At 42.2% G+C, this 20,466-nt stretch overlaps 1 protein-coding gene across 1 annotated transcript; it reads left to right on the top strand.

The window, feature by feature from the left end:
• The first annotated feature begins 1,484 nt into the window (after nt 1-1,484).
• On the top strand, nt 1,485-13,198 carry LOC133461157 (uncharacterized). Its single transcript, XM_061741946.1, has 4 exons — nt 1,485-1,523; nt 1,874-2,050; nt 3,822-3,964; nt 12,590-13,198. The coding sequence occupies exons 2-4, from the start codon at nt 1,907-1,909 to the stop codon at nt 13,098-13,100; spliced, it is 798 nt and encodes a 265-aa protein (XP_061597930.1). The 5' UTR covers nt 1,485-1,523; nt 1,874-1,906; the 3' UTR covers nt 13,101-13,198.
• Nucleotides 13,199-20,466: the final 7,268 nt, after the last annotated feature.

Consider the following 20,466-nt stretch of genomic DNA (forward strand, 5'->3'; position numbering starts at 1 on the left):
AATCTCACCAATTTCAAGTTTGGTCGGATCAAAAGACAAATTTCAATTCAAGTTCTGTCCCGCCGTACTTTTAAATAACATAACGCCTCCAGTAGGGATTGCACTTATAATGACATTAAATTCCTAAACGGGGACAATAATATTGTCAGTCTGAATCTAATGTTTGGTTTTTCTCCATGTGTCTCTTGCCTGGTAGTTAGTGATGGCAAAATGAAGCTTTTTGAAGCATTGAATAATTTTGAACAACTGTGTCATAAGGTCATAGCTGTCAAGTTTTGGACACGGGAAATTTTCCAGCCGCTGGCCCACCCAGCCCAACCGAGGTCCAGTGTCTTACTACACTTTAAGACAGGTTTACAAAAAATCTAAAATAACTACCTGTCAACCACTTACAAACTTCAATTATGGGCTCATAGCCTGATAGTTCTACCTTTGTTGACACTGAAATGCTGTGGCATTCCTATGTATGTAATTCCTATAATATAGTCTAAATGAAAACGCAAAGGGGAATTAAAGCACATTTATTTATTTTAAATATTTTCAGTTTATATACACATTGATTGTCTTCAAGTGAAACATTTACATTTTCTTTTAATTTGTCATTTTCACTCATCCTGCTCATCTTTAGGAAAGAAAATTCTATATCCAATTTTTAGAAATATTTACACAAAGTCTTTGCGAAATGTCTTCTCTCTCGTTACATTCAATTCAATTCAATTCAATTCAATTTTATTTGTATAGCGTATAATACAACAGATGTTGTCTTACATCCATGCATCTCTGATTTGTTGTTCCGAGTTTGTTCCCGTTGTCGCCACTGACCTCGCGAGAACTGCCACCCAGGCTGCATCAGGTGGCAGTTCTCGCGAGGCTAGTGACAATTGAGTTTGCAGTTTAAAAATTATTACATTATAAAAGGGGAAATTTAGGGGAAAATACTAATACGGGAGGACGGCGGGAAATAGGGCAGTTTCCCGGCCAAAACCGGAGACTTGAGAGATATGCTTGAGGTGGTTTAATACCTGAAGCTTCATTCAATTCCCTTGGGTGACATCTACTGGCAGTAGCGACAGTTTCACAATTATATCTTACGTAGCTATCAGGTTCTTAGGCTTTCAACGTTGGCGTTACCACATAATATAATGCACCTAAGGAAGGCCTTTTTGGGATTGGGAAAAGGCTTAATTTTTATTTTAGTTTAATTTACCCGGAACCTACAATGGTAAGAGCTTTTACATTTAAAAAAAAGAAAAATTTACCATGAAATGAATCCTCTTAATTATTTTGGTATATTGTTTTTCTTTACATCTGACTGCTTCCCAGAACAGTAGGTAAGACCATCTTTCATCACAACACAAGTTTTAACCTTCTGCTTTTTAATTCTTCAATAATTAATGTTTTCTTTCTGTTATTTTAGAGAGGAATTTTGGAGAACTGTACATGCAGTCAGAATAAATGGTTACCGAATCCTTTTTGAGATGGGCAAATACACTCGTGAGGACACTTCAGCGTTAGTAGACGAGGTACGTCTGATGGGACATAGTGTGTACAAGTATGACAGTAATTTTAGTCCTCTGACATAATCCGGCTTTCATTTGTTGATCAAATATGCTAAATCAGACTGTCGAAGAAAGCTGGTGGATGACACTTCACTTTCACCAAAGCAAAAAAGTAACATCTGCTGTAAGATTAAAATGCATGTATATTTGATTTTAAAAGTTTTTGCCTATTGGGCCTTTACCACTTTTAAACTATATGCAGATGATTGTTTTTTTTTTAAAAAAAGGATGTCACTGTCAAACAATTTAAATTGATTTTACTCATCCAACATAGAAAGTTTATTCTCTGCGGTGTGCTTATTTTGACACTACAGGCTCTTCACAGCATCCTTTTTTTGGGAACGATCATGATTCCATATTTTTCCCCAGAGTTGCTTTTCTGGGGAAATAATGATCTATTATTTACCTTGATGGCGTACCACCCTCGGCCTTTTCAACTCTTCTCCTGTCAATTACCTAGACGAGGTCCATTCTCATGTGTGTTGGACATGGTAAGGCTGTAATTTGTGACAGTATGGAATTCCTCCTGCATGCACAGCCTTAATATATCATCTTAAACTATTTACAGTAGACATTGTACTTCATAATAATTTTCACACATCACAATGGAGAGCAGAACTTGGTAAATAACAATAATACTTTGTCTACCTTAACAATTTGCTGTCTCCACCTCATATTTCTGATTTTGCCGTTTACTATGATAAGGGCTGACTCTTGATGGGAATCCTCTAAAATTAGAACTATGGGGGGAATATTTATTAAGTTATAACCTTTTTATCACTTTTGGTAAATTATGTTAAACACACAGGCAAAGCAGTGGGGGTTATATTCCTACCCAACAAAACCATTAACTATTACATGGAATTGACCCTGGCTATAAATTATTATAGCTTAATTGGTCCCAAAAGAACAAATGCTATGTTCCACAGGAATTACCAATGTGAGTACACTCAAACACAGTAGACCACGTACACAGCATACCACTGGGTGATAAAATGGGGAAAAAAATTGTGATTAAAATAAAAAAAAAGAAAAAGAATTGTTTGTTTTAAGACCTATGACAAATGTGAGGTGGGTAAATCTTTTTGTACTATGTCCGCAGAATTTATATAAACCATAAATGTATTTCTAATATGGTTGATGGATAGTCGGGTCAGCCAATCACTAGCCGTTATTACTCCTTCATCCGTATATGTCATAGTCTTAGTGATGCAACCACCTGTTTGTATTAAACCAGCATCAGCTATGCACTGTCATTTTTGGATTCACCATCGAGTCAACATGTTAAAGGAGCTGGGGGCAAAGCTAACTTACATTGACAGCAGGCGGGGGTGTTACTGTAAGCTTGCTGAGCAACATGGCTCCACCCCATACGAAGAAAAATGGGCTTCAGAAACCAATGGCTCAATGGTTCAGCTACATGTGTTCAGTCAGACAAGGAGAATGAGGAAGTTTATGAATGTACTGTATGTGGAATGGAGGATTGTCTCTCAACAGCCAACATGTAACCCATCCTGACTAACTGCAAAACAGAGACAAAGGAAATTGTTGGTGTGGCCTTTGCCTCAACCGCACCTTTTTCCTTTCAATGGTAGGTTGGATTTTTTTATATTTCCCCAATAAAAACTCTTTCTTATTAAACTCAGATATGTGAAAGTGGGTCTACTTTGGTCAAAGACAGGATGCCGTGTGCTCCAATATTTATGGCCTGCATAGGAAAAACGTCTTAACATTTTAAGGATTTTGAAGGACCAAAAGTCATAGCAGTAAACTCATGATCGAGCTCAACATTTTGATATATGAATGGTTGCAATAGCTAAAAAACTATGGTAGAAGTTAATCGCCAAGTTAATCGGTTTAAACAATACGAAAGCTATGCCTTGGTTCTGAGGACGTGTCTTTCAACAACTGTAGAAACTTGCAAATCCAGATGTGGTCAGTCCACAATGTACTGTAGCAACCTGTGTTGATTGTTATAGCAAAAGAAAGACTACTGGTAAAATAACCCATATTGGCAAAGGGGTAGTAATTGTCATGGAAAGAAAAATGTCTCATACCCACAAGTTTAATGGGGAATCCAAGAAAATTGTATTTATCTTGATTAACAACTCAGACACCTCCTTTGATTTACTATTTTTTATTTCTCATTTGGTGAGTCCTTCGTAAAAAATGATCCAAAAACAAACAAACAAAAAACAGCATTTGAGGAGAACGCTACTACATGTAATAAATTTGATACTTTTTTTGTGTGTTTGCTTGCAGATTGTGCACCTGACTGGACAAGAAAATGAAGAGGAGATAAAAAATAGACTACAACAGTTCACCCAAAATCTGATGACAGCAGGTTTTAAAAAGCCTTTGTTTTCCTCCACCGTCTGCATCTCTTATGTCTCTACTTCAGTCAGGTACTACGTAGTGTCCATGTAAACCTTTGGTTATCATCCTGAAAAAATCATTGCTGCTGAATCCTAATTTAGCCCCTTTAGTAATAAATGGAATAATTATGTAGCTGTACAGTCGACCCCATATATATTTTAGGAGTACTTTAGTGGAACCATCAAACTACCTGTAGATAGTAGGTGTCATATACAGTAACACCAGGAGTAGTTAAAAAAGATGCTTGCAAATCCTGTGTGAACCTGGTGGTGGACACTGGAAGTAAGGGATGCTGTTAGGCTGATGAAGGAGTCCCATCGGGCCATGTTGGTTTGTGGGACTCCTGACGCAGTTGAAAGGGGCCGTCAGGCCAAGCAAGGTGCAGCTCGGGCAGTCCAGGAGGCAAAAACTGAGGCCATCTGACGGGCTCAAAGAAAGGTTTGTGGGAGTTTGCTCAACTAGTCCACATGTGTTTTGTGGATCTGGAGAAGGCCTTCAACTGTGTCTCTTGTGGTATTCTGTGGGGGGTGCCAGGGCCCTCTGCTAAGGGCTTTTCAGTACGACTGGAGCAGGAGTTTGGTTCGCATTGCCGGCAGTAAGTCAAACCTTTTTCTAGTGCATGTTGGAGTCTGGCGGTGCTGCCCTTTGTTACCGATTCTGTTCATAATTTATATGAATAGGATTTCTAGGTGTAGCCATGAGGCCGGAGGGGGTCCAGTTTGGGAAACACAGGATTTCATCTTCGCTTTTTGCAGATGATGTTGTCCTGTTGGCTTCATCAGGCTAGGATCTTCAGCATGTACTGGAGCGATTTGCAGGTGGCTGGGATGAAAATCAGCACTTCCAAATATGAGGCCATGGTTCTAGACCGGAAAAGGGTGGCATTCGCTCTCCAGCTAGGTGGACATGTCCTGCCTCAAGTGGAGGAGTTTAAGTATCTTGGGGTCTTGTTCACGAATGAGGGAAATATTGGAGCATGAGATTGACAAGCAGATTGGTGCAGCATCCGTAGTTATGTGGTTGGTGTACTGGACTGTCATGGTGAAGAAGGAGGTGAATCGAAAGGGGAAACTCTAGATTTACTGGTCAATCTATGCCCACCCTCATCTATCGTCATGAACTTTGGGTAATGACGAAAGGACAAGATCACAGACACAAACGGCTGAAATGAGTTTCCTCCGCAAGGCGGCTGGGTGCTCCCTTAAAGATAGGGAAGCTCAGTCACTTGGGAGCAGCTTGCAGTAGAGTTGCTGCTCCTTTACCTAGATAGGAGTCAGGTGAGGTGGCTTGGGCATTTGTATCGGATGCCACCTGGACCCCTCCCTAGAGAAGTGTTCCAGGTATGTCCCTGTAGTAGTGCGAGTGCTACAGGGGCCCGACCGACAGGACAGAGAGAACACAGTGTTTTAGTGCAGAACCTGTTTATTCACTCACACACGTGCACCAGCCTCTCCAACAGCCCCCTGCAGCTCTGTTGTAAGCTGCCTTTTGAAGGCAGGCAGGGTGGAGAGGTTGATTGGGCCCACCTGTGCCCTAATCAACCTGAGTGGCTGCTGCTCCTCCACCCTGCCACAGTCCCACTGAGAGCCAGTCTCGGATAAGCGGATGAAAGTGGATGGATGGATGGATGGATGGATGGATGTAAAACGGTTTGTGAAGCAACTGTCTTCCATGGTGATAGAAGAAAAATTATACTGAAATGGATGGTAAATTGTTTAGTCTTCCAATCAAAGGATTATTGCATGTTAAATTCCAGCATTGTTGGATATAAAATACCACATCATGTCAATTTATCAGTTTCTAGTTTCAGTTTTCTACTATAATTGGTTGACATGTTTTAATATTAGTAAAGCAATTATTTTCTTTATTTTATTATACAAAGATGGTTATTATTATTATTATTATTATTATTATTATTAGTATTATTGTTAGTATTATTATTATGTATAGTATATCTTATTATTAGTATAGGTATCGGATAGGTGAATGGATGAATGAATGGGATGCCTGGGTCTGGGGCCCTCCGTTGTCGGGCCTGCGCGGGTGTCGCCCTGTTGGGGGGTTCCCTCTCTCCGGGCCCGTCTCCGGTCCCCCCCGCTGCCTCCGCGGCGGGGCGCCCCTCTGGTCTTGGGGGGCCACTTTCGTGGGGGGCGGGTGCGCCTGCCCACGTCGGCGGCCGGGGCGGCTCTGTCTCTCCGGGCAGGCTGGCCCCCTGCCGGGTGGGGGTCGTTGGCCTGAAGGGTGAGGGCCTCCTGGCCCCGTGTCCGGCCCGGACCGGGTGGCCGGGGATTGCCTGGGTCGCGGTCCGCCGCCGCGGGATCCCTGGCTGCTTCTTCCCGCTTCTTCCCGCGCCGTGGGGGCCCCGCCCGCGGTGGGTTGCCTCCCTCCTACTTCTCTCCTCTGTGGGGTTGCTGGTGGCCTGGGTTCCGGGTTCTTCCGTGTCAGCTTCTGGTCTCGCGGGTGGCGGGGTTGCTCCCCCCCCTCCCCCACTATAGATACATTTCAGATGGAGCTTTGTTTGGTTTATTACACACACACACACACACACACACACACACACACACACACACACACACACACACACACACACACACACACACACACACACACACACACACACACACACACACATATAGCCACTCAGTCACATACATATACACACACATACACAGCCACACAAACATATACATACACACACACACACAGCCACAAGGACATGTACACACACACGCACGCACACACACACACACACACACACACACACACACACACACACACACACACACACACGCACGCATGATCATATACATACACGCATACACACACATAGACATACACACTGGCTTGTTCACCTGCATGCTGGCTCTGTAGTTTTTGGGGTTAGGTAGCGGTAGCGGTAGCTTAGCTCAGACTGCGATCAGATCTCAAGATTTGGGTCGATTGCTGTTCGTGTTTTGGTCGGCTCCGTGCCAGTTTCGTGTTTTGTTTGTGGTTTTTTGTTACAGATTTCCAGTGCTTGACGTGTGTCTCCGTGTGTTCCTGCTTCCTGGATTGGCAGTGGATGTCGTCACCCCCCCCCCCCCCCCCCCCCCCACCCCAAAAAAAAACAAAAAAATCACTGGGTTTGTATGTGTATATTTATGTATGTGTATGCATATGTATGCGTATATATATGTATATATATTAAATATAGTAGTAATGCACATATATATACCTTTGGTTTCTACCTTCATGGTATCAATCATTAATATGTGTGCAGACAAGGTAAAAAAAAAAAAAAGCTATTATTTTCTGTTGGTGTACACTGTAAAACCACTTTTTATCACCTTCTTTTGGCATCAGCTGTTTTTTACCCTCTGTATCTCTAACTTCAATCAAACATCTAATATATCAATCCAAGGCCTTTGAATGCATCAGGCAAAGAAGAAGTGTTTAGCAAAGAAAGGACAGAGTGGCCGCATTGATCAGTACTTCTCAAGAAGTCAATTGAGTCAGTTGGATGAAGTCCAGCGACAGGTTGAAAACCACAGTTCTCAGGATATCAGTAGTACTGTCACTGAGGAGGAGCAGGAGGAGGTAAGAATCGATGCAGGTGAGGTTAGCACACCAGTCAGAGAGAAACATGGAGCAAAAAGCTATAGTTAGATGGCCTAGGGCAAATGCTAGTAAAGAATCTGAGTTGGTTAATAAAGATGTGTTGATCTGATTAGACAGGCTTAGAGGGAATGCAATAGATAGATTAGAAAATATATGATTTAATTTATTCATATGGTGAAGAGAGTTTGGATGTGCATGATAAAAAGAGTTGTGAGAATACACAACCAACTTGAAAGCAGTTATACAATGTTTTGCTGAATGGTTGGAGCATGCTAGTTTAATCTGGGACCAGATTCAGGTAGCTAAGATGGAGAAAAGAAAATTGCATCTGCCAATTAAGATCTTGCATATGTATTTGGTTCAGTGCCACAAAGCTTTATTTGAATTGTGTTTGATTATTTTAGAGTGCCTGGGTTAGTTGTCAAAGCAGCACAATGTAACTTTTCCACCTTCAGAGTCATTGTGATGGTACATCAACTTACAACAGGTTTAATGACACCTCTGTCACGGTCTGAGGGGTCTGTATCGCCTTCACTGGCACTATGTAACTTTGAGGTGCATGGTAGGAACCCTTCCACATTACTGGTAAAGCACTACCACTTTTGTCCAAAGGAACCACCAAACTCAACAAAAGCTGAGAGTTACATTGTGCTGCTTTAACTTGGTGAAAGCATATTTTCAGAACATTAAGCTCTATATACTGTAAGTACGGCAGGTTTCACAAAAGGCTGACAGAAGTTAGAAATAGATATTATAGCAAGATGTACAATTTTCCCACTGGCATTCACAGTGGCAATGGAAGTAATCATTAGATCTTCCAAGTGGGTTGTAGATGTTGAGAGATGCCAGAATGAGATACAGCTCCAACCAATTAGGGCTTACATGGATGATTTGACACAGTTCCATCTACAAAGAGGCTACTGGAAAGGGTGATAATCAACCTCAGGTGGGCTAGGATGAAGATTGACTCTAGTAAACTTAGGAGTAACTCAATATGTTAGTCAAAGTTAAGTAATAGGAAGATTTTCATTGATAAGGAGAAAATTCCTACAATTAGGGAAAAGTTAGAGAAAAGTTTAGGCAGGTGGTACAGTTGGACCTGAGGCAAGTCAAGTCTACTAGGAAAGCTGAAGTTGTGGTGTTAGCATTTTGGGTTATTCCCTAAGCTGATGTGACCATATTCAATGTATTCCAATATCCATTGTAGGAAAAATGGAAAGATTAGTTAACTCTTACACAAGGAACTGGTTAGATTTTCCTAGGTGTTTTAATAGTGTAGCATTGTACCGGAAACAAATACTCTAGCTACCAATATCAAGTTTAAGACAGGAGCTGTTAGGCATGTAGAGATTGTTGGCGAATTTCAGTTTGGCCAGGGAGGCTTGGGCTTGGTTTAGGCAAACTGCTGTAGAACAATCTGAGAAGGAAATCCAGGAAAATTAAAGTTATTGAAGGAAGTGGGAGTGGCCTATCTAAATCTGTTTATCTGGGACCATGCTGGTACCTTTGTTTGCTTCTGCTAGATCAGTGGTCGGCAACCCAAAATGTTGAAAGAGGCATATTGGACCAAAAACACAAAAAACAAATATGTCTGGAGCTGCAAAAAATGAAGTCTTGTATAAGCCTTAGAATGAAGACAGCACATGCTGCATGTATCTATATTAGTTATAACTGGGGGGAGATTTTTTTTCTTCATTATGCACTTCGAGAAAAAAGTCGAAATGTCGAGATTAATGTTTAAGTACAATCTTAAGAAAAAAGTCGGAATGTTGAGAAAAAATCGAAATGACGAGAAAAAAGTCGAAACGGTGAGAAAAAAGTTGAAATGTCGAGATTAATGTTGAAGTACAATCTTGAGAAAAAAGTCGAAAAAAGTTGAAATGTCGAGATTAAAAAGGAGAGGAAAAAGGAAGAACAAAAGAGAAAAAAGGAGAAAAAAGAAAAAAGAAAAAGGAAAAAAAAGAAAAAAAGAGAGAAAAAGGGAAAAAAGAGAAAAAAGAGAAAAAAGAAGGAAAAAAGAAAAAAAGAAGAAAAAAATGAAAAAAAAGATCAAACATTTTAGAAAAAGCTCCAGGAGCCACTAGGGGGGCGCTAAAGAGCCGCATGCGGCTCTAGAGCCGCGAGTTGCCGACCCCTGTGCTAGATGTTAGGGAAGGTCATATGGGCATTGTCACTACCTGGAGCTTGCATGAACTAAGCCCGGGTCTGATGAAGGTGGCTAGTTCGACTTTGGTAGTCATTTTGTAGGGAAACTAATGGCATTTGTTGTATTGGTGGTAGGCATTTTGTAGATTAGGTGATGGAGGTTGTTGTGTTGGTGAGGCGTGAGAGGTGGAATAAGCGGTGACTGGGATGCCAAAGATTGCTGTTTATCCTTCTGGAGGTGTTGTGAAACTAACTAAATTAAACACAGGCGGATGGAGGCTCCCACATGGAAACACCAGAAATGTAAGTTATTGCTGCTCACAGTCAAGTTGTGCCAAGACTTTTACCAGGGCTCTCAAGTCTCATGCATCGAGTGTGAGACACACAATTTTGAACAAGTTCACATGCCACACATGGCATTTCTCACGCTAAGAAATTATTAACGTAACTGCACAGAAATCCAACAGCACATCTTACAAACGACTACACTGCTGAGCGCTCATACAGCTCAGAGCAGCTGTCTTGAATTACCAAACTATCGGCCAATCAGAAAATAGAATTTTTTGTTGCCGGGTAAGGTCTGAGTGTCAGCCTCAAGAACGTCATGTCCTGTAAAACTGCAAAGTTTTCAAGTTATGCTAAGTCCATAAATATGACACAAGACCAAATGTAACATAAACTTAAAGCAAGGATTTTCATAATTTATTATTCTTGTTAATGGTGAAAATACTCCAGTTTGTGTGTCTTTGCTTAGTTGTGCAGCCATGTTGCCCTTTACTGTGCGTTTTCCACATAGTCCTCTATTTGAAGTGTGCTCGTAAGAACTCCGTTAGGAAGGTTAGTTAGCCCTTCTCCTTAACTCTCCCCCTTCATCTCAAGAACAATCAGGACACCAATACCAAATCCCACATTTTTTTGAAACCTCTTAAAATAAAAAATATAATTTACACTTGGTGGTGGATAAAGGGCAAATTATAAAAACTTTCCTATTGTAAAAATAGTTATAGATTCATTAAATATCTCATGTAGACAAAGCACACTGTGATATATTTAAAAATATCTAAACTAAATGCAAATTAAATAGTCAGCAGAGGGCAGTATTTGTACAGATAAATGAAAGCAATGATCACAAAACATTCCTTTAGAAAGCCGCCAATGATGTTACAGTTTTTCACAATTGTTTAAACACATTTCCTGATTGACTACCTCACCTTCTCAAAACTCTAAATACACATTACAAAACTCACACACAAAATGCAAAATCCTACACTTCTCTTGCAAAAGCACACTCTACCCTCAAAACAGAGTTAACTCTTCACTAAATGGTATTTCCTTCTCAAATGCCAAACACCATTTGAGTAGACATTTCTAAGCACCTACTGAACACTGATGTGCAGAATGGAAGACACTATAGTATGAATGAAAAACACTATATGAATGCCTCAGTAGAATCATGCATTTGTATGTTCAGTGTTACACCTTCAGCTGTCAGATGTAATATATCCCCATATAGTATTCTTATGTATAGCCTACTCAAATAGAAAACACACAATTCTTTACTGTAACAACAAATACGTAATATTTTACAGTATGAGTAGGAAAGCTAGAAGAAGTGCAGGGTTGTAGGGGCCAAGGGTGGCATGGTGATGGAGGACGCCGTGGTGATTGAGTCCAGTTTGCCAGTTTGAGCAACATTTATTTATTTTTCTTATTTATTTTTATTTTTTTTCTCATGATTTTGTTTAGTTTTTTCAAATCTTGCACTATAGTGGTTACATTGTGTTACTGTAAAAGGGTAGACAAAATATGCTTTGGCTTCAGTCTACACCTGTTGGTCCTTGTTTGATATACATGCAAAAAAAACAACTTTGTATTGATTACTGACATCTATAACATGACCAAATAAACATATCAAATCAAATCAATCAAATTGATGGCAGCACACATTGTTATGTTCCCTCCACGTTGGCCAGGGACCTCTGTGATGGCACGCTGGCCAATGATATTCCTCCCTCGGCGCCTTCTTTTTACAAGGTTGAACCCCGCTTCATCAATGAATATGAATTCAATGGCTGATTGCTGGTTGCATATTGCACAACAGCCTTTGGAGTTTAGAAATGTGATTGACTGTGTGTTCTGTGTGAACAGCAAGAGAGGGAATTCAGGAAGAGTGTGCAGGATATTGGGAATTATGTGTAGTGTTGTGAGAAATGTGTGGTATGGAATGGGGATTTGAGTCTAGAGCAGTAAATGTGCTTGGAGTTCAGCAGGATTGGTTCAGCCACCTGAAACATGAGTTTCAGGTTGTGCACATTGTGTCTGATGTTCCAATAAATGTGTTTAAACAATTGTGAAAAACTGTAATGCTCAGCAAATACAGAAATAAATCATTACAAAGAAAACAAATCCCTTCCATCAATTTTTAAAAGGATAGCCTTCAAACGTAAAGAAGTAATAAATCCTTACATGATGGAAGCTCAAAAATATCTAGACATGCAGAAAAACTATATTTAGCCAAATTAATTAAAGATTAAATCTATAGCCACTGGCCACACATAAGTATAGTCATATGTAAGAAGAAAAGTACCATCTTTCAGTTCTTAGGTTCTATATGTCAGGAAATAATAAAAAAGTAGATCCAGATCAATTGGATCTTAAAATTGGAAAAATAAACCGCTAGTGAATACCACGCTAGAGTGTGTTTCTACTTATGTATTAAAAATCAAGAAGGTGTGTGTGTGTGTGTGTGTGTAAATCCTGTCAGGTGTCAGGAGAAAACATATCAGCAAGGATCTGGGAGAAGCAATGTTTTACTGCCTTTTATTTTGGGGAAGAGTCATATGGTCATTTCCAAACAACTTGGATTTCATGATTGTACACTTTCTGGTCTCCTCCACCATCTGTGTCTCTAGATCCAGCGTTCCAGTCAAGTACTATGGCGCGTCCGTATCCGCCAATGACGGCAGCCCTGGGAAAATAATGATTGCCGCCTCCTGCCTAAGTAACTGGGACGATTGTGTAGCTGATGCAGTGATGACCTACTATCCTAATAAACTCAAGAAGCTGTACTTTAATGGAACCATCAACCTACCTGCAAATGTCATTTGTCGGGCTTTTAAAATCAGCAACAGACAAAATCTTGAACCTTGTAGATCGTGTGGAAACATGTTTGGTTTGCAAACAAGAGAAAGCCATGAGTGGGCCTATGGTAACTGTGCTGAAGCTGAGAGTCTGAGCAACCTGCTTAGAAATGAAAGACAAGTTAAAGATGGAGTACTTCTAACATCTGGACCATACCAGCAAGTTGACAGGAACAGAGCCAGAACAGAGTTTCTGAATGAGCTCCGCAATGAGCTACTCAGAGTTAACTTTACCAGATGGAACGGGAATTTCTATCAAGCACAGAGACGGCGTTTCCGATAAGTAGGAAAATACTGTGCAATTATGACCTTTATCTACAAACTCACAAAATGTATCTCCACTTTATGAATAAAAGATACCCCATCGTGAATGTGACATGTAATTACACAGTTTTTATTGTTATCTCAAAAATGAACTATGGTCCAACTGTTTGTAATAATTTCTTTGATGGTTGTATTTGATTTCTTGTCAATCACTTTCTTGTAAATACAGCGAATGTGCAACCTGTGCTGATTATGTTAAGAATAAAGTTCAACTATAATATTAGCCAAAGTGTATAATGTATTTCAATCTGTAAATCTCTGAAAAGTGTGCAGAAGCAATTTGTATTGCAATGGATGCTATTTGAATAAAACCGAGTTGAATGAAATGCCATAGTGTTACGTCCCTGTAAATGTACTATTTTTGTTTACTATTTTTATTCATTTATGAGTGTCTGCTACTGGGATGCAGAGGTTTAATTGGCCATCACTAAATCACCTGTGAGCTCAGGTCCTCTGGTGTGGGAGGAGTTGGAGCTGCTGCAGGTGTGCTGATGAAGAGCGACGCCCACCTCTACCAGAAGCCAACCAGAGGGAACCTCTCCCCCTACAAAGCTGCTGCTGGAGCAGTGCTCGTTGGCAGTCGTCTCACTCAAACCCATGTGTGAAGACGTGCTGTCCATCCTGGAGGTTGTGTGAGCTTTGGGGCTAAATGTTTGGTTTCCCTCAGCCTTTCTGCCCTTAAGTTTGGTTCCTGCTAAATCTTGTTTGTTGAAGCACTTGTGAATGGAAGCAGTAGGATCAATACTAGATGGCTCCAACGCCTGACTATGTAAAAGCCTGATTTTTTTTGGAGGATTGATTTAGAATAGTCAGTTTAGTATAGGTAATTTTGTTGTACTTTTGTTTTTGTTAAAGGTTAGGTTTAGTTAGTGGATTTATTATTTTAAGGTTAGGGTCCAGTTCTTATGCTTGTTTCTTTGGTTTACGTTGGAGTCATTTTCTTTATATAAACTTTAGTTCTTTGAGTTTAATTTGTAAACTGCTTCCCATCACTATTGTAAATAGTCACTTGCATCATTTTTTTTTCAACCTGAACAAAAGAACCATTGGTCACAATAAAACACATCTTTGCTCGCAAAACCTGCCTTTCATTTGCGTAGTCTGTGATCCCTGTAGCAGAGTACGTAATATGGGGGCTCGTCTATTTTAAAAGGCATGGTTGGTGAGTAAGGTTGTGTTTTGTTTTTTTCTATTTGGCAAGGTAAGACTTGTAAACGCTTTTTTGTGGGTTAAAGGCAGAAATGGTGGTCTTTGATTTGGAGGATTTTGTGGGTGATCCCACCATTGGCAAATTTGATGCTTGTCGCAAAGATGACTTAATAGTCATTGCGAAAAACTACGGGATTGTAGTGAATGAGGCCTTGGTTAAACGGAAAATTAAGGATGTGATTTTTGTGAAGCTGGTGGACATGGGGGTACTGGTGGTTCCGGCAGTGGTTGAGCAGGAGGAGGTGAAGGAGGAGAAGGCCGAGACGGGGGCGAATGTGGCGCTAAGAGGTGATGCAGAGGATAGGCCCGAATTGGGAGGTACAGTGGAGCCCGAAAAAGTCGTGGCAGCGGCGGCAACACTGACTCCCGGCCTGGCGTCACCGGGCCTAGAATCAAGCTCGGACTCGGCCAACTCTGGGAGTTCCAGAAGTAGCTCTGCAAGGGCTAAGGCGAGGGTGCGCATAGCGCGCCTTCAGACCGAACAGCGAGAGCGGGAGAGAGATCGAGAGGAGAAAGAGAGAGACCGGGAGCGGTCCTTTCAGGTTGAGCTAAGGAGGCTCCAAATAGAATCGGAGACAAAAATCCGCATCCGCCAGCTGGAGCTGGACAGTGAGAATCAGCGGGCTGCTATGTCCGCTAACTTGTCTGGTGTCTCTCTCTCCCCGCCCGCAACCACTGTGACTGCGGCTGCAGTCACACAAACTTCATCATCATCATCCTCATCGCTCTATGCCGGTCCCGTTACCAGTGCTACCCCGGGTCCACATCTGGGTACAGCTACCCCTTTCGATGTTTCCAAAAATATTGGCCTTGTTCCTACTTTCCGTGAGTCTGAAATTGACTCGTATTTTGGGGCATTTGAGCGTGTGGCTACTGCCTTACGCTGGCCCAAGGACGATTGGTCCATTTTGTTACAGTGTAAATTGCACGGCAAGGCGCAGGAGGCTATCGCCACCCTCTCTGTTCAGGAAAGTATGCAATATGATATAGTTAAAGCCACTGTATTGAGAGCATTTGAAATGGTTCCTGAACATTATAAACAGAAGTTTAGACAGCATGTCAAGGGCTCGAGTCAAACTTTTGTGCAGTTCTCTAGAGAGAAAGAGAGCCTTTTTGACAGGTGGTGTGTGGCCAGCAATGTAACTGATTTCAAAGCGCTCCGTGAGCTCATGTTATTAGAGGAATTTAAGAGATGTGTTCCTGAGCGCATAGCTATGCATCTGAATGAACAGAGAGTGACCACTGTGTCCGAGGCCGCGGTTTTTGCCGACGAGTTTGTTCTGACCCACAAAAGCGTTTTCAATGTGAAGCCAGCGAGTTCAAGCTCGCAGGGTAAATCGGGGTACGTGCGTAATAGCGCACAGCAGGCAGGCCAGGCTCCTTCTGAGCACGGCGGAGAAAAGAAAAAAGAGGAGCGGGTTTGTCATTACTGCAAGAAGCCGGGGCATTTAATTGCAGAGTGCAGGAAAAGAGAGTGGAGAAACATGCAAAATGGTTCAAAAAGTTTGGGTCTTATTAAGACAGAGAAAAACCGTTTTGATTCCTCTGTGTGTGTCCGCCCCGGGCCTGATCCAAGTTATGAACCGTTCATTTTTGATGGTTTTGTTTCTGTGTCTAACAGTGAGAAGTCTATTCCTATTCGGATTTTGAGAGACACTGGTGCTCAGCAGAGCGTGATATTGTCAGGGGTCTTACCTTTGGGTGTAGAGACTGCCTGCGGGTCGAGTGCCATTATACGGGGGGTGGAAATGGGTTTCATCGTGGCACCGCTGCACACTATTCATGTGAAGTCTGCTCTGGTTACGGGGCAGTTTAAAGTTGCAGTGTGCGATGCATTACCTTTTGATGGCATTTCTTTTGTCATGGGCAATGACATTGCTGGTGACAAAGTCTATCCTGTGCTTGAGGTACTTGATGATCCTGTTTTTGATGATGTTCAGCAGGACGAGTTGGGAGATAAATATCCTGACGTTTTCCCGGTGTGTGCGATCACTCGTGCACAAGCACGCAAAGTAGGTAAGGATGATTTTTCTAATTCCATTGTGATGCAGGCCCTTGCGGGGGACGAACTGCCTTCTGCTCCTAAAGTGTCGGCACAGCGATCGGGTGTTAACATTAAGGGGGGGGAGGTAATCGGCATCCCAAAAGAGAATTTAAATCTGCCGGTTACAAAGGAAAGCCTCACTAAGGCACAGAAAAGTTATCCTACACTGGGAAAATGTTTTGCTGCTCGAGATGCAGTGCAGGAGTCGTTGGGTTTCAGCCCGAACGAGCTCATTTTTGGCCACACGGTTCGCGGTCCTCTCAAGGTCCCCAAGGACAGAATTATGGCCGCGAACCTCTCTCCCCAAATGAATGTGTCTGACTTTGTGAGTAAGTTCCGCGGGCGTCTTAGTGAAGGCTGACGCCCTATCTCGGGTTTGGTGTTAAATCGTATCAAACATATTTTTGAGGGCATATGTTTGATTTTGAGGGTGGGGGTGTTACGTCCCTGTAAATGTACTATTTTTGTTTACTATTTTTATTCATTTATGAGTGTCTGCTACTGGGATGCAGAGGTTTAATTGGCCATCACTAAATCACCTGTGAGCTCAGGTCCTCTGGTGTGGGAGGAGTTGGAGCTGCTGCAGGTGTGCTGATGAAGAGCGACGCCCACCTCTACCAGAAGCCAACCAGAGGGAACCTCTCCCCCTACAAAGCTGCTGCTGGAGCAGTGCTCGTTGGCAGTCGTCTCACTCAAACCCATGTGTGAAGACGTGCTGTCCATCCTGGAGGTTGTGTGAGCTTTGGGGCTAAATGTTTGGTTTCCCTCAGCCTTTCTGCCCTTAAGTTTGGTTCCTGCTAAATCTTGTTTGTTGAAGCACTTGTGAATGGAAGCAGTAGGATCAATACTAGATGGCTCCAACGCCTGACTATGTAAAAGCCTGATTTTTTTTTTTGGAGGATTGATTTAGAATAGTCAGTTTAGTATAGGTAATTTTGTTGTACTTTTGTTTTTGTTAAAGGTTAGGTTTAGTTAGTGGATTTATTATTTTAAGGTTAGGGTCCAGTTCTTATGCTTGTTTCTTTGGTTTACGTTGGAGTCATTTTCTTTATATAAACTTTAGTTCTTTGAGTTTAATTTGTAAACTGCTTCCCATCACTATTGTAAATAGTCACTTGCATCATTTTTTTTTTCAACCTGAACAAAAGAACCATTGGTCACAATAAAACACATCTTTGCTCGCAAAACCTGCCTTTCATTTGCGTAGTCTGTGATCCCTGTAGCAGAGTACGTAATAGGTGCATGCGCCCTAGCCAGAGAGTTTTTGAGTGATTCTCAAAAAGAGATGAAAATGAGATGAGATGAAAGAGCACTATGATAAGGCCACTGTTGCGCGCTCTTTCTCTCCAGGAGACCAGGTGTTAGTGCTGCTGCCTATCCCTGGCTCCGCTTTGTCATCCCGTTTCTCTGGGCCACATGTGATCCTGGAGAAGATTAGCGACACTAATTATGTGATTGGCACTCCCGACAGAAGGCGTAAGAGCCGTGTCTGTCACGTGAACATGTTGAAACCATTCCATGTTAGAGAGGTAGGGTTATTAGCGACGGAGACTGTAACCACCTCTATTGGTTCTAATGTTCGGGGTGAATCTGATTCGCAGGTGCCAGAGGATGATGGGTTAAGGTTGCGTGCGTTTCCCACACAACATCCTCGGTTATGCAACTCGGAAATGATTGCCAAATTGCCAGATCACTTAAGTCACTTACTTCCCGAACACCGGAGTGATGTTGTCCAGCTAGTTGCCGATTTTCCTGTAATATTTGGGGATGTTCCTACTCGCACTACTGTGCTAGAGCATGATATTGACGTGGGGCGCGCCAGGCCTATTAAACAGCACGCGTATCGCGTCAATCCCACCAAACGAGCGCTCATGAAAAAAGAGGTGGAGTATTTGATCTCTAATGGTTTAGCGCGGTCGAGTTCGAGTCCGTGGAGCTCTCCCTGTCTATTACAGGCTAAATCAGACGGCAGCCCTAGGTTTTGTACTGATTACAGGAAGGTTAACGCAGTCACTGTGCAAGATTCTTATCCTCTCCCTAGAATGGAAGACTGTGTGGATAACTTGGGTTCTGCTGCATTTGTGACTAAGTTAGACTTGCTTAAGGGTTACTGGCAGGTGCCATTAACGCGCCGTGCTTCTGAAATATCTGCTTTTGTTACTCCTGATCATTTCATGCAGTATGACGTCATGGCCTTTGGTATGTGCAACGCACCGGCCACTTTTCAGAGGCTCGTTAACATTGTGTTGGAGGGGGTGCCCAACTGCAATGCTTATTTAGACGATCTAATTGTGTATTCTGGGGACTGGGCGGAGCACATTAAACTCCTCAGAATTGTGTTCGAGCGTTTAGCGAAAGCCTCTTTGACTCTGAATTTGGCTAAATGTGAGTTTGGTAAGGCTACAGTCACTTACCTAGGCAAAGAAGTGGGGCAAGGACAAGTTCGGCCTGTTGAGGCTAAGGTTGCTGCTATTTCCGCCTACCCCGCTCCTACCACTCGGCGTGGCTTACGCCAGTTTTTAGGCGCAGCGGGCTACTACAGGTCTTTCTGTGCCAACTTCGCCACCGTTGCCCACCCCTTGACCAGTCTGTTAAGTCCGAAAAGAGCATTTATCTGGTCTCCTCCGTGTCAACATGCATTTGAGTCCATTAAATCTCTCCTGTGCAGTGCGCCCGTGTTGGCTGCTCCTGACTTCTCCCGTCCCTTTTCTCTAGAGGTGGATGCCAGTGGGGTGGGAGCTGGAGCTGTGCTGCTGCAAGAGTCTGTGAGTGGGGTCAATCATCCTGTCTGTTACTTCTCACGAAAATTCAACAAACATCAGGTGAATTATTCGACCATTGAGAAGGAGGCGCTGGCTATGTTACTTGCGCTGCAATACTTCGAGGTGTATGTTGGGTCAAGTCCGCTGCCAGTTGTCTGTTACACCGACCACAACCCTCTAGTATTTTTGCAGCGCATGCGTAACCATAACCAACGGCTCATGCGGTGGGCTGTCCTCATTCAGGATTATAATTTGGAAATCCGACACAAGAGGGGAGCAGATAATGTTCTGGCTGATGCCCTATCTCGGGCTTGGTGTTAAATCATATCAACATATTTTTGAGGGCATATGTTTGATTTTGAGGGTGGGGGTGTTACGTCCCTGTAAATGTACTATTTTTGTTTACTATTTTTATTCATTTATGAGTGTCTGCTACTGGGATGCAGAGGTTTAATTGGCCATCACTAAATCACCTGTGAGCTCAGGTCCTCTGGTGTGGGAGGAGTTGGAGCTGCTGCAGGTGTGCTGATGAAGAGCGACGCCCACCTCTACCAGAAGCCAACCAGAGGGAACCTCTCCCCCTACAAAGCTGCTGCTGGAGCAGTGCTCGTTGGCAGTCGTCTCACTCAAACCCATGTGTGAAGACGTGCTGTCCATCCTGGAGGTTGTGTGAGCTTTGGGGCTAAATGTTTGGTTTCCCTCAGCCTTTCTGCCCTTAAGTTTGGTTCCTGCTAAATCTTGTTTGTTGAAGCACTTGTGAATGGAAGCAGTAGGATCAATACTAGATGGCTCCAACGCCTGACTATGTAAAAGCCTGATTTTTTTGGAGGATTGATTTAGAATAGTCAGTTTAGTATAGGTAATTTTGTTGTACTTTTGTTTTTGTTAAAGGTTAGGTTTAGTTAGTGGATTTATTATTTTAAGGTTAGGGTCCAGTTCTTATGCTTGTTTCTTTGGTTTACGTTGGAGTCATTTTCTTTATATAAACTTTAGTTCTTTGAGTTTAATTTGTAAACTGCTTCCCATCACTATTGTAAATAGTCACTTGCATCATTTTTTTTTCAACCTGAACAAAAGAACCATTGGTCACAATAAAACACATCTTTGCTCGCAAAACCTGCCTTTCATTTGCGTAGTCTGTGATCCCTGTAGCAGAGTACGTAATACATAGTCTTTCATTAAGCAGAACTGAATTGAAAATAAATTTACTGTACACCAGGGTGGAAAATTGTCTTTGTTTGATTTCCATCAAGGCAAGGCAAGTTTATTCATATACAGTAGCACAATTCAACAACAAGGTGATTCACAGT

Source organism: Cololabis saira, chromosome 15 (genome assembly GCF_033807715.1).
Source record: "Cololabis saira isolate AMF1-May2022 chromosome 15, fColSai1.1, whole genome shotgun sequence".
In the NCBI taxonomy this organism is placed as follows: Eukaryota; Metazoa; Chordata; class Actinopteri; order Beloniformes; family Belonidae; genus Cololabis; species Cololabis saira.

What these genes read in the sequence shown, in the direction of transcription:
- LOC133461157 (XM_061741946.1), top strand. Translation starts at nt 1,907, where the DNA reads ATGATTCCATATTTTTCCCCAGAGTTGCTTTTCTGGGGAAATAATGAT. An exon ending in TCTCATGTGTGTTGGACATG is followed by an intron (nt 2,051 to 3,821) that starts GTAAGGCTGTAA and finishes GTTTGCTTGCAG; the next exon opens with ATTGTGCACCTGACTGGACA. An exon ending in TATGTCTCTACTTCAGTCAG is followed by an intron (nt 3,965 to 12,589) that starts GTACTACGTAGT and finishes CTGTGTCTCTAG; the next exon opens with ATCCAGCGTTCCAGTCAAGT.